The sequence below is a fragment of the Lineus longissimus genome, chromosome 6 (assembly GCF_910592395.1).
Source record: "Lineus longissimus chromosome 6, tnLinLong1.2, whole genome shotgun sequence".
Classification (NCBI taxonomy): Eukaryota; Metazoa; Nemertea; class Pilidiophora; order Heteronemertea; family Lineidae; genus Lineus; species Lineus longissimus.
In genome coordinates, this window is record NC_088313.1 from 7,830,526 (window position 1) to 7,843,503 (window position 12,978).

At 41.1% G+C, this 12,978-nt stretch overlaps 2 protein-coding genes across 2 annotated transcripts; both read right to left on the minus strand.

The window, feature by feature from the left end:
• Positions 1 to 1,450: 1,450 nt before the first annotated feature.
• LOC135489542 (uncharacterized) lies at positions 1,451 to 10,657 on the minus strand. Its single transcript, XM_064774940.1, has 12 exons — positions 10,172 to 10,657; positions 9,614 to 9,775; positions 9,244 to 9,331; positions 8,524 to 8,767; positions 8,137 to 8,304; positions 7,309 to 7,669; positions 6,862 to 7,048; positions 6,310 to 6,522; positions 2,969 to 3,140; positions 2,452 to 2,600; positions 2,025 to 2,063; positions 1,451 to 1,835 (listed from the first exon to the last, which is right to left on the minus strand). The coding sequence occupies exons 1-12, from the start codon at positions 10,655 to 10,657 to the stop codon at positions 1,759 to 1,761; spliced, it is 2,346 nt and encodes a 781-aa protein (XP_064631010.1). The 3' UTR covers positions 1,451 to 1,758.
• Positions 10,658 to 11,484: 827 nt separating this feature from the next.
• On the minus strand, positions 11,485 to 12,544 carry LOC135489543 (uncharacterized). Its single transcript, XM_064774941.1, has 3 exons — positions 12,273 to 12,544; positions 11,750 to 11,974; positions 11,485 to 11,578 (listed from the first exon to the last, which is right to left on the minus strand). The coding sequence occupies exons 1-3, from the start codon at positions 12,542 to 12,544 to the stop codon at positions 11,485 to 11,487; spliced, it is 591 nt and encodes a 196-aa protein (XP_064631011.1).
• Between the last annotated feature and the right edge of the window lie 434 nt (positions 12,545 to 12,978).

Consider the following 12,978-nt stretch of genomic DNA (forward strand, 5'->3'; position numbering starts at 1 on the left):
TACTAGTATATGACCCCTCTTAAAGCATTTTCTTGCCCTTAGATTGTCTGGACCCGGTAATTCCTATTATGCCAGTGTTTCTATCGGAAGTAATCATGCTCACATATCTCTCATTTCCAGATTTTCAAATCGATTGTAAAAAGTTGGCCTCATCTTCTGCTTCAGACATCATTAGTACTAACTATTACACCAACCTACAATAAATGTCTCCTTAACTTCACTCTGGCAGGAACCCTGACCTCTTTAAAGGGAAGGACCAATCCTCACCCACAACTTCATGAATAAATATGCTTTGGGGTCTTAAAAATCAATTTCAATTCATTTTAATCGAAATGCACTGTTAATTTGATCACAATTCTACGATTTGTTTGGCTTGAATTTGGTTTAATTCGTCGTCTGCTAAAAACTTGACATCAGCGCCACCACACGTACGTGACGTCACGGCATGTATACAATTTACGATCAGCTGTTCAGATCCACGCAAAATGATGTCTTCGAGTGATGATTCTTCAAGTCTGTCCAATATAAGCGATAATTTCAACGATAGCAATGAGAGTAGGGGCTCCGAATCTATTGATCTGGAAGAGGAAGAGTTCGAAGAACAGATTGGTGCCGGTGGGGCGGTGAAAGGATACCAATTCGAGCCGCACGGCGATGAAGATGGCAGTTCTGAATTTTCTTCAAATTCGTCTTCAGAATCCGCGGAGGAAGATGCAAATATGGCCAAGTGGAGGGAACGAATGACCACAACGAAATGGTAATTAGTTTTTCCTTTCAATGTCCTGGGTTGCCAGTCATCGTTTCTCAAATCTTTCGTTGAATCATTGACGAATTTGGCCATAATTAAACATGTTCAAAGATACCAGTTCACCCAATGTACAAATCCACTAGCCTACATTACATACATGGACGCACTAAAAATATACACAACTACTACAGGCATGACAGGTGAATGCACTCATCTCCAGTCAGTGTTGGGAAGTCAATATTGACTGTAGCTACTATATAGGGCCTATGTCTTAGTCCTGTTTAAGTAACAATGTTTAATACCTCAGAATGTGAATGATGATAGACCACTGGTAGTGGTTGTTTCTATCAAATGTTATTTCCTCAAAAAATCTAATCATCACTCCACACACATTATAATTATGTTCATTATTTTTTAGGTGCGAATGTGACAAGAAATGTGTTAACTCACTGATACCAGAGGAGAATGCCTGCTGCCGGGAGTGGGCCCCAATTGATGGAGTACTCGAGGAGTACAACTGTGACTTCAAGCCAGAGATCGCATGCATAACGGACCATCCTGCTTTCCACAGCTATTGCCTCGATGTCTGGTCCCTGCAGCTTGCATACAGGCTTTTTCATAAGAAGGAAGTGCCAGGAGCAATAAACTTGTAAGAAGACTTCTTCTATTTTTATTTTTTTATTAAATTATAATTATTCACTGTATTAGTGTGTACACTTTTACAAAAGAAGAACAATATGGCATCAAATTTGTTGTGTATCATTGTACCAGTAAACCTTTTTAAACCACAAAGATAATTTTTATCTAATGGTCAAGCATATTTTCTGCTCCATTAGAATTCAAGCCTTACCAGCTCTGACCAGTACACGCAGGCCTAAATTATGCCATCTATGACAGAATCCATTTCTTCATTTCAGGAAATACAGACATGTTGCATATCGGAAACTAATCCGATGGTGTTGGAGATATCTTGGAGAAGGGAATCGTGTGCCATTACCAGCCTGTGCTGTTCATTTAATCCGTAAGACTTTTCCTCCAGAAGGCGAAATTGTGGGCTTTAAGTATCCACCACTCAAGAACAAAGGCACTAAGAGAAAAAGGCGTAATAATAGTCAGTGACACTGTTCAATGTTCAAACAGACTGGTCTTTATAATTTCTTGAAACGCTTGTACCTCGCCAAGTAGCCTTCTACTGCTTCACGTTTATCAGGATGTACATATTTGCTACTCAGAAAGTCATGTTTTCGTTTGTTTGTCATCTTCATGTTGTTCTTACATCTATGATGAGCTTCATCCATCAGTCTCTTTGCATAGCCTAAAAATAGAAATTGTAATTTATGTAAAGAAATATGTTTAGATAATAATAATATTAAAGTTTTCATAATACTGAAACGAAAGTAATTCTTTTTCAATCTGAAGTCTAATATGTTCGCTCCTTTGAAAAATCATGCAAGAAATAATTCATAATGTGGAAAAGTAAGCAATCATTGCAAGAGGGGTAAGGGGTGTATCAGCTCCTGTCTATAATGTCCCTTCCTTTGGGTACCTACTTGAAACTCTGGTGAGAGTCATAGACACTCTGTACATTCATGTCACCTGTAGATGACAGCACAGTATTTTATTGTGGAGAATTATGTTTAATAGCAGTGCTGGGACTGTTTGAGTGGTAATGGGTCTGATCAGAGTTAAGTACATGAACTTACCATATGTGCTCTCTTTCCTCACTGGTCGAACAGAATGACCCCCCTTCTTCACTTTTGGAAAGAAGACGTCCCACCTCTCCTTCCCATCTTTATTGACTGCCTGCTCCTTCTTGCCATTTTCATTATAATGTAAGGCAGCAATACATAGTCTGAAATCAAACAGAAAAAAAATGAAAATGCATCGTAGGCCTGTGACAGCGTAGGCCTGTAACAGCTGAAGTAAGCCAGTGACTGGGCAGTGGGTGGCTGACTTACTTGAGCATTTACAGTATGTGGCATTGAAAGTACACTGGAACAAACATATTGACCACTTGTGAACCATAGGCATCTTGAAGCCAATAATAGTTATAGTGCCATTCATGTCAACAAAATAAGTTAAGTACGTACTGGTAAACATGTACATGAAGATTGAATTCAGTAGCTAGGGGATATCAGTTTTCATTATTGCACCCCCTGCACTGCCCAACTGTTCAGCATCACTGCACTGATTATTTAAATGATTCAAAAACTGTCCTACCTGCTTTCCATGCCATCAGGGAAGAAATGGATCTGTTTTGGTGCGAAATGGTTCACCACACTGTGAAACGCCTCAATTCCAGATGTTTGTTGACTACAGGATATCTTTCCAATATCTTTGACTAATCTTGGGGCAGTGATGATTTTGGTCAATTCATTGGACACCCTTGTTCCTGAAAATGAAAACAAAACTTACCCATACAGCATGAACAATTCACAACTTATGCTGAATATAGAGGTCCCTCACATGAAAAGTATTTGCTCAGACTTGCTCTACCATTTAACACAGTTCACAATTATTGCCATTATTTAGAATTCCTTTTTGCCATTGTGTTATTACCCCCCCCCCCCCCCCAAAAAAAATAGCCTAGTTTGCTCTTACCATAACATGGAAACCCCCCCCCCCCCCCCAGGAAAATATTCATTACATTACAGCCAGATCCCGTTAGTGAAGGTTAAAAAGCGAACCTCAGGTTGCAAAGGCAAATGCATTGAGGCCGTGAGGTTGGAGTTTCTCTTTGAATTGCCCGATGATGTTGTTATTAGGGTAATCAGGCATGATCAGAGATTGGCGCAATCTAGCCTAATCTCCTATGGCATGTCTGGCTGACCTACCACAGCAGGTGTTACGGAATTTGTTATCGTTACTCCTGCCTGTAAGTGGCACATCATCTGACAAAATCAGAGTGTACTCAGTGTAGGCCTAATGGCAATGCTTCAGATGAAGACCTGATCGGTCCTGTCGGATGCTTGTTTCTATATTGCAATATTGTAGTTGATCAAAATATGGTGTTAATTCTAGTTTAACCCCCTGTGTGTCTGCATTGGTGCAGGATGCATGACTGCTTTTTCGGACTGTTTGTTTATAGTAGGCCTATGTGAAAAAAACATTTCTTTTTTTTTCATAGTTTTTTTAATGAGACTGGTTTAAACATGTCATTACAGCCGTTAGGAGAGGTCAAAAAGCGAGCCTCAGGTTGCAAAGGCAAATGCATTGATGCCTTGAGGTTCACTTTTCTCTCTGAGTTGCCTGATGATGTTGGTATTGGGGTAATCAGGTGTAATCACAGATAGTCTAATCGCCTCTGGCATATCTGGCTGACTGCAAGCAGCACGTGTTACCTATATATAAGCTGACAAGATGTTGAGTTTAGTAATGGTCAACGGTGTAACTTTTATGTGTTTGCTTTGTGGTTATGTTGGCTGAACTTTTGAAACGACTTTTAACCCCTCAGGACCATTCTCCTTAATGTCAAGCCATGCTGCTGCGTAAAATGTAGTGTTGTTAAAGGGAATATCTAGTAGCAGCGATAATAAACGAGATTTAAATTTTTGGTTTTTGCGGGCTACTTTAAAAACAAAAATTAACTTAGTCACAGCATTTTCTTCTTCTATATGTGTGTATGTGAGGGGGCGTCTACACTTAGCTTCAATGTTTTGACATTGCTCAGGTTCCGGACACTTGCGTATGGGTGGAGGCTACGGAAACAGTACCCCTGGAAGTTTATGGCTTTCAGGGGGGTTAGAGATAAAGATATATACATGTAAAATAATCATTTGTTCCCTGGACATTCAACTTTTGGAGTTCCCGTCAGAAATTTTAGGGAAATCCCAAGGGTGTCTATTACAGTTCATGCCTTTGCGTCACCATTATATCCGGCTCCACAAACCCATGACAGATTCCATGCTATATTCCTGTTCAATTTCAGTTTCAAGCTAACTGTGACGAAGCGTTTGCCATACAATATTCAAATATCCCAGTACATTTATCCTGTGATAGAGTGGTCTAGTCTATAAAAGAGCCAATATTACAGCCTTGCCTCTATCTCGACCTAACTTGAAAATAGTACACATCCCTACGGCCTATATAATGTATGCTATTGTGTGGCCTTACTTACTGACACAGACTCCTTGTAGCCAGGTCAGAGCTATCCGTCCAATTTCAACTTAAGCTAAAAAAATTGCAATGCATCAGGTGTGGATAGACTGCCTATCATGTGATGTCCAGTTTAGCATGAAGCATGCTGTTTTATCTGTTCTGTTAACACACAGAAAGTGGGTAGAAGGCCAGGGGCAGGGGTAGACGGGAGTGAGAACTCTGGCCTTATGATGGTCATCCTCGGTCATCTTGAAGTCACTATCACTATCAGGTTTTCAGTTCTTTCATGACAGACTCCTTCATGAATATGATGATGAATACTTGTTTCATCATCTCTGCCTCAGCTTCCAATATTTCATGGACATCAGATAGAAACCAATGCAGAAGCATACACTGCTTCTCCGCATCAAAATCATTGAAGATATACAGCAACTGTTCCTTGACCAATCCATGACTCATCATTATATAACATTATATAACAATTCATGGCAGGAATTCAGCAACACATTGAGTGCATTCGATTTGGTAACCGGAAAAACGCCGACCGACCGACCGACCGACCGACCTACTCGCCGACTCTGACAACCTCACTTACGGCATCCCATTCGCGCCTCCTAGCCCGGTAACCGGAAAAACGCCGACCGATCGACCGACCGACTGACTGACCTGCCAACCTACCGTCATAGTGCAGTATCCCTTTCGCTTCTCTATAGCACATGTATCTGTGTAGTGCCCAGCGCAATGGACGTGATGGAGTCCGACGTGTCTGACAGCAGCATCTCCAGTCAATTATACCGGGAAAACGAGCCCACGCGGTAAGGAACTGATAACGATACTCTAAAGATATGCTTTGTCTACATGGTTGGTGGATATAAAAACATGATTTGGGCCTAATCTATGCACTGTAGTTTTTTTACTCGAGTGTCTCGACCGATGCAATGCATGAACTGCAACGCGCAACATGCATTTGTTGTCATTTGACTAGCGCACGTGCGCTTGTTTACAATTTCATTTCACGTGACCTGCTATCGTGGATTGGATATATCACATTGACTTATGAGACCTGTGACTCAACTACGAAACTCCTTGGGTTGGTAGGTCGGAAGGTTGGTCGGTCAGTCGGTCGGTCGGTCGGTCGGTCGGTCGGTCGGTCGGTCGGCGTTTTTCCGGTTACCATTCGATTTAATCCACTAATCCACATACCCATATTGCACCAAGTGTAATGAACCCAGTAAGACAGGTAAACCTAACACAGCAGGTGGTGTCTGTAGTGCAATAGCAGATGTCAAGGAGGAAGGCCTTGGAGTGCAATCAATCAGCTTATCTGATCTATTATAAACATCCAGCTGAGAGGCATTCCTCCTATTTTGCTCATATTTCGCTAACGGGGTCTGGCTGTCATGAAAATACAATACCTGCAGTAAGCCATTTTTTGCTGTTGCGTCGTCGCTTTCGAAGTCTACCGTGGCCACACTTGGGGAACAGGTTGCCATGACCTTTGTGGATGTTGTGAAGGTGATTATCCAATGACTTCCATTTGGCAATTATCAGATCAGATTGACCCTCGGGGGTGTTCGATGCCACATAATAGAGGTGGTTGGTGATGGCCTTACACCACTCCGCAGCTATTTCGCACCCTTTCAGCTTCGCAATTTTCAGAACCTTCTTCTTCACATCTGGAAAAAAGTAATCCCAATTAACCATTGATTGAATGAACAATTCTGCATGTCTTTTGCTGAACTCAAGAAGGAAATAAGACATTCATATGACACCCAAGTACCAAGTCATGGATTCACACAATCGAGGGCTAGCACTAGCAGTATATGCACATTACATGTACTGGTAAACAATATTTGACAATGTCTACATATACAATAGGCCTACAAGCTGAGATGGAATTTCATTAAGCACTCCGTGCAGGAGGTGAAAGATTCTTGTAGAGTGGCCTGAAATCAATATTTAGTGATTTAATTTTTTTACATCCGTATGAAAACATGTAGGCTTCATGTACTTACTTTTGGCAAGATGCCATGCATCAAAGAAATGTGAAGTTCCCCCAAGGTTTTCTCTGAGCCATTTCTGTATTTGACAATGTCTGTCAGTGATTATCTTGTTAATCGATACATCATTTTCATCAAGGATGCGTACACAGCGGATCAGCCCTTCTTTCTCCATATGAACTGAAGATTTGACCTCTGTACTCTGGAATGGAAATGTCATGGTACCGGTAAATACAACTTTCATGTGCCATGTTTTGGACCTATGATTTTTCTTTGACTTTGGCAAAATTCGACTTCTGTGAGTTCTACTTATTTAGGCAAGGTTTTAATTTACTTGAAACCACTGGCTCAAAAGTATTTACAAACAGCCCTAATGCCTTGTTTCTCATTGTTTGTGAGGAAAACCACAGAAAAACTTTTCAATATCAATAATAACTTGGTATAGAGGTGAAAAAAACTTACTTGGACAAGCTCCATGGCTATGATCTTTTTATTGTCAAGGTCCATGAGGGAATACGATCCATACTTGGCTGAATGGCCAGGTGTATCCGACCTGCCATCACCACCAACGACAAGAGGGGCATCACTCTCCTTAACGTCAACTAGTAGTGCATGTTGTTCTTTGCTCCATACTTCTGTCATGGCTGGGCTAAGGTACATGCGCTGGTGATTAAAGTACGTTGTCCTGGAGAAGGCCTGGCAACCAAACAACTTTAGAAAACGAAGAATTTTGCCTGGTATGCTGCCCGAAAACAGTATGGAACCTGACAAGAGGATGTTCCCTGCTGGTACCTTGCCACACATCGGTTGGCTGTGCCAAACCCTGGAAGAAGAAATCACCTTACAATGCATATACAATGGAATATCATTTGAGCCATCTGAAATACATACACTTACCGGTAAATTATTTCAAAGAAAGCAGTGCACACTCTAGTAAATCATATGTAATTCACAATGGGCTGTCAGAGTGGCACATTGGCAACATCGGCGCCTGTCACCACTGAGGTCCCGAGTTCGATTCCCAGTCGAATCCGGTCACTTATGTGATAGAGAGGCGACTCTTTGACAGCATAGGTTTTCCCGGGACTCCGGTTTCCTCCTACATAACAATAGCATCACCCAGTTTAATTAAATGAGTAGCTATAATGCCTTAATTAGACGCTTGCACTCCTCGAATAATATTTTAATCCACAATGCTTATGTACCAGTAATGAGGAAATGATAATTATCAGTCCATATGAAGAGACATAAAAATAGGCTTATTTGACTCAAATGAAAACTATACCGTACCGTGAAAATCCACATTGACTGTTACTGCAGTGCTGCTCAATCGATATGAAAGTTCCAATCCTTTTGATATGCCCCGATGATTCTGATGAACACACTGGACATGATGCAAACAAAGTCATCAGACAAGAATGAAAAACGAAATACTTTTCCTCCGAGACTGGGTCTTTGCTGGAAATGAAAATTACAACACATGAAGGACAAACAGACAACTGACAATTTGATACTAGCACATCTGAAACAAAATCGTCCTCAATCTGGTATTCCTGCCAAAACAAAATACATGTAGCTGTTCAGTAGTAGAATCTGAGAAAACCAATTTGCTTTAGTTCAACATAAAATCTTTGTTATTATTCTTAACTTTCAAAGGAAACAGTCAGCAGCACTTACTTTACTTCATTCTGCCAATCTTCGAATTCCCTTTCATCACAATCATCAGATTCATCAGCTGAATTTGGTTCATAATCTGGATCAACAGAATCATGCATTTCATCCTCTGTTTCCATGACCGAGTCGTCATCAGTTTCAACAGGCATGGCAGTACCACTACAAACATCTGGCTCCAGTGGTGGATCTGGCAAGTCACAGCCCTGGGGACAATTGCACATACATTTACATGTATCAGTTTGAGTTCCTGAAAACACAGAAAAGGCCAATGAAAAACACAGTGAATGGAGAAACTGGTCCAGCTACCACCACCACCACAATATAGGGGCAACATTATATTAAGCCTACATGCATAATGCCATAATTGAAGAATTGCACCATCTATACCAGAATACATCCTCATGTCCATACATCCTCATGTCCATGTTGTCCAAGACAGTTGCTTTGCTAGTACTAAATCCCAAGATTAACTCAGTTCACTGTCCACAGCGGATTGGCACTTAACTGCTTCAGTTATGACAACAACCTCCACAGGAATTGATTATAACAAAAAAAAACAGATAATTGACATTGTGATTGGCAAATACATGTATATTAACCACTTGTGAATTCATGAAATTTACAAAGACTTTACACTTACAGCTCAGCTGTGGTTTTGGAGGGGCAAGATTTTTTTCATCCATTGTGCATGTTTCATATATTGCAAAGAAATCTTAAAATTACCTTGTGAAAAAGTGTTTGGCATAACTTGTACGTGAAAGGAACGATAAGACGTTCTCTTAGTCTGCACGTATTGATCCACAAGCTCTGGCTGAAATACAAAAATTTGAGATTAGAATGAGGAATATCATTTCAGACACAAAATATACCATGTGCTGGCCAACATGATGTGTACTGCACTGAACATGACATGACAACAATGCTCCAGAAATTCAAGTATAGCTGTTATTGACACCAATCAGACAAATGTCAGACTGCAATTACTTGATATCATTCTTTTCCTGATAGTGATGTCAATGTGTGATGATGGCAGTATTTGAATGAGACAACTCTAGGGAAAAAAAGAAATGAGTGGGATGGCCATGTTTCTCACCAACTTTGTCATGTTTGTATCATTGCATTCTATCTCCATCGCCTCTGAGTCTGCCTCACATGATGATGGGCCTGGTACTGGTGATGATGGTGCTGTAGTGGAATCAGCTGACTCAGTAATTCCAGAACTTGGAAGTAATACTTCCATGGCTTCTTTGACCCTCTGAAATGGAACAATATTTTTATCAGGGGTAAGGTCATAAATAATAAATTTATTGGCTTAACTCAACTGCATTATCCCCCCACCATGGGTAAGGGTTAGGGTTAGTTGCCTATATTTTTCCCATACATAAATTCTAATACATTTCACACTCAATGGTTGGGGATAATGCAAATATGCACCCCCCCCCCCTCCTCCCATTCCACACACTCACATGACATTGTGTGTTTACTTGTCTGACAATGACTTTAGTCTAAGTACAAGTAGTAGGCTAGGGCCTAGGCCTAGCTAGGCTATGCTAGAGCTATGCTAAGTTAAAGTAAGTTAAAGTTGGCAAACTAGACTAAATCATGAAATAAATACAATGAAATATAGAATAATGTATGATGATGCACGTACCTTTCTCCTGTCTTTTTTGGTTGCCCAAGGTCTAGAAGTTGGGGGTCGTCTTGGGGTTGAACCACCGGCGAAGGAAGAGGAAGAAACAGAAGGCCTAACGTTAGGACTAGGGGTGCCATGGGTTGGCCTTTTAGGGAAGAGGTCCGGATTTGGCTTGGCCTTGGGCACTAACCTCCACGAGATTTTTTGAGCCGCCTCTAGACCCTTATCCTCCAACATAATCCTGATTTGCATCCAGTTATCGATTTGGTCCCGATCGAAATGGTCGCCACAAAGCCGTGATGTGCCTTTGACGAACTTGAAATCCTGGCGAGTCCTCCGAACTGCTTTGCACCAAAAATCAAATCTTTCCGGCGACTTCTCACGGGCAGGAAACTCGAACACTCCAACACAATCCTTTAATTTCGATTTATCACAGCCCCAAGCGGCACAGCGAGTTCCCCCATCTCTCCTCTGCCTCTTCGGCCTCTCACTAAACTCCTGCATTCACGATTTTGAATAGAATATCGGCACACAATAGCAAAATAATCGCGACCCAGATATCAATATCACTGCTTTGTTAACACAAAATGGACGATCTGGATACAATGGATACATGCCGTGACGTCACTTGTCCGATGGTGGCGCTGCAGTCTCACTCTTAGCAGACAATGTTTTCAGCCAGTTTTCCAGTGTCTAAAGTCCCGTCATTTGGGTTAAAATAATTTGATAAACAAGGGGCAAAGTTTTTGAGAGAGTTGTTTATTGTACAAAGCATCAAATACAAGCAATAATTGCATGGTAAAAAACCACCGGTCCTTCCCTTTAACACTTGCTTCCCTAGTACACATACACGATGTACTTAAATCAGCTGAGCGCCAGGCCCTTGGGCCTCTTGTTACCTTTTGGCAGTACTGTAATGTCTCCTGCATCAGCTTTTACTGCAGTTTCCAACATGATGATTCCACTATGGCAACATCCGCTATATTAAGTTACTGAACAAAGAATGTTTTATCACCTTGTATTTCACTTTTCTCACAAGATATTTCAATTTTCTCTTTACAGGATATACACAGAGACTACTCCTCGAGGTTCAACGCAGGTGTGTGAAGAATTTGAAAGCTGCCAAGAAAGGGAAATTTGCTGCACTTTGTGATAACTATGAGCATCCAGAGAAAGCTGAAGCTGTTGACAACTACAAGACCAAGTTCAAACGTTTCAAGAATACAAAATAATCATGCAGTCACTTGTTCGATTCAGTTCACTTCTTCGTCTTGAGTGGTGGATACTTGAAGCCGACAATTTCACCTTCTGGAGGAAAGTTCTCACGGATTTTATGAACTGGCTGGCAGTGGCACACGGTTTCCCTCTCCGAGAATTTTCCACACCCAGCGTACCATTTGCCGATAGGCGACGTATCTGTATTTCCTGGAAAATAAGAAATGGATCAATTAACTTGTTTGATGCGACTGATTATACTTTGAATTCATTCTGAATGATATCTGTGTTCATTTGTTTTAATTTGTACATATTTGTAAATACCTGAATCGAAAAATGAAATAATAAATTTGTACAGAAGTGAAATGAAATTTTACTTACTGATTCATTGTCCCTGGCACCTCTTTCTTGTGGTATAGTCTGTATGCCAGCTGGAGTGACCAAACATCAAGGCAATTTGAGCGAAAGGCAGGATGGTCAGTAATACAGTCTATCTCCTCAAAATCAGCTGCGTACTCGTCAACAACGTTGTTCACTGGCACCTTCTCCCTGCAGCAGGCATTTTCCTCTGGCACTGTGGAATTCAGACAGTTCTTACATTCGCACCTGGAAAATAAATCAGCATTTGTAGAAGGAGGACCTTTCAACTACAACACATTATTCCATAGACTATTACATGATTAATAGCCTACATGTAGGCTGCAGGGGTGAGAAAATAAAGCCTCAATAATGTGAAAGTTTATAATGAGATGTGTACATCATGACATGGTGTACAAAAAGACCTGCAAATATGTATGTGTTGTGACCCAAAGTGTATGCCTACTGAACTGAATGAAAACACATCTGAAACAACCCATGAATGCCTTTTCAGTAGCAAGAAATGCGGACAATGTCTCATATTTACCAGGACGTAGTGTGCATGCGTTTCTTCCATTTAGCCAGGTTTGCATCTTCCTCTTCATCACTGTTGTGTTCGTCAGTGCCCGATTCAGAAGAGCTGTCTTCACCACCAGAATACGGCCCAAACTGATAGCCCTTGACTGCCCCGCCGACAAGAATCCTCTTGAACTCTTCGCCACTTAGATCAACCGATTCGGAGTCCGTTGAGGCGCTATAATCTGAGATATTGGAAGATTCTTCGCTGGAAATGTCCACTTCGTTTACACTGTCTGCCATGTTGATAATCACAGCTGATCGAGTGGGATACATGTGATAACGTCACCAGCTGGTGGTGGCGCTGCGGTCGGTTTTCATAGCAGACGACGCATTCACTTCGGTGAATAAAATACTAAAATGCCCATGCAGAATAAATTACGCTTTATTTTGCTGTAAACAGCGTTTTAACCTATAGTTATGATCCTAACACTACCTTATTCGCAAGGTAGCACATGAAGATTGGGCACTCCCTTTAAAACATGCCGAAAAAAATTTATTTCTATTTTCACTGACAGTGCAGTGCTGTAAGAACACGAGTAGTCAAGCAGCTAGTCTCACAATCACACCATGGCCCATACATACTGTGTGTACTCGATTAACTGGTCTTTGTTAGAGTTTACTAAGTCAAGATTAGCTGTGTCCAGAAGGGGACTCGGCCTAGGAAATTAGCCCAG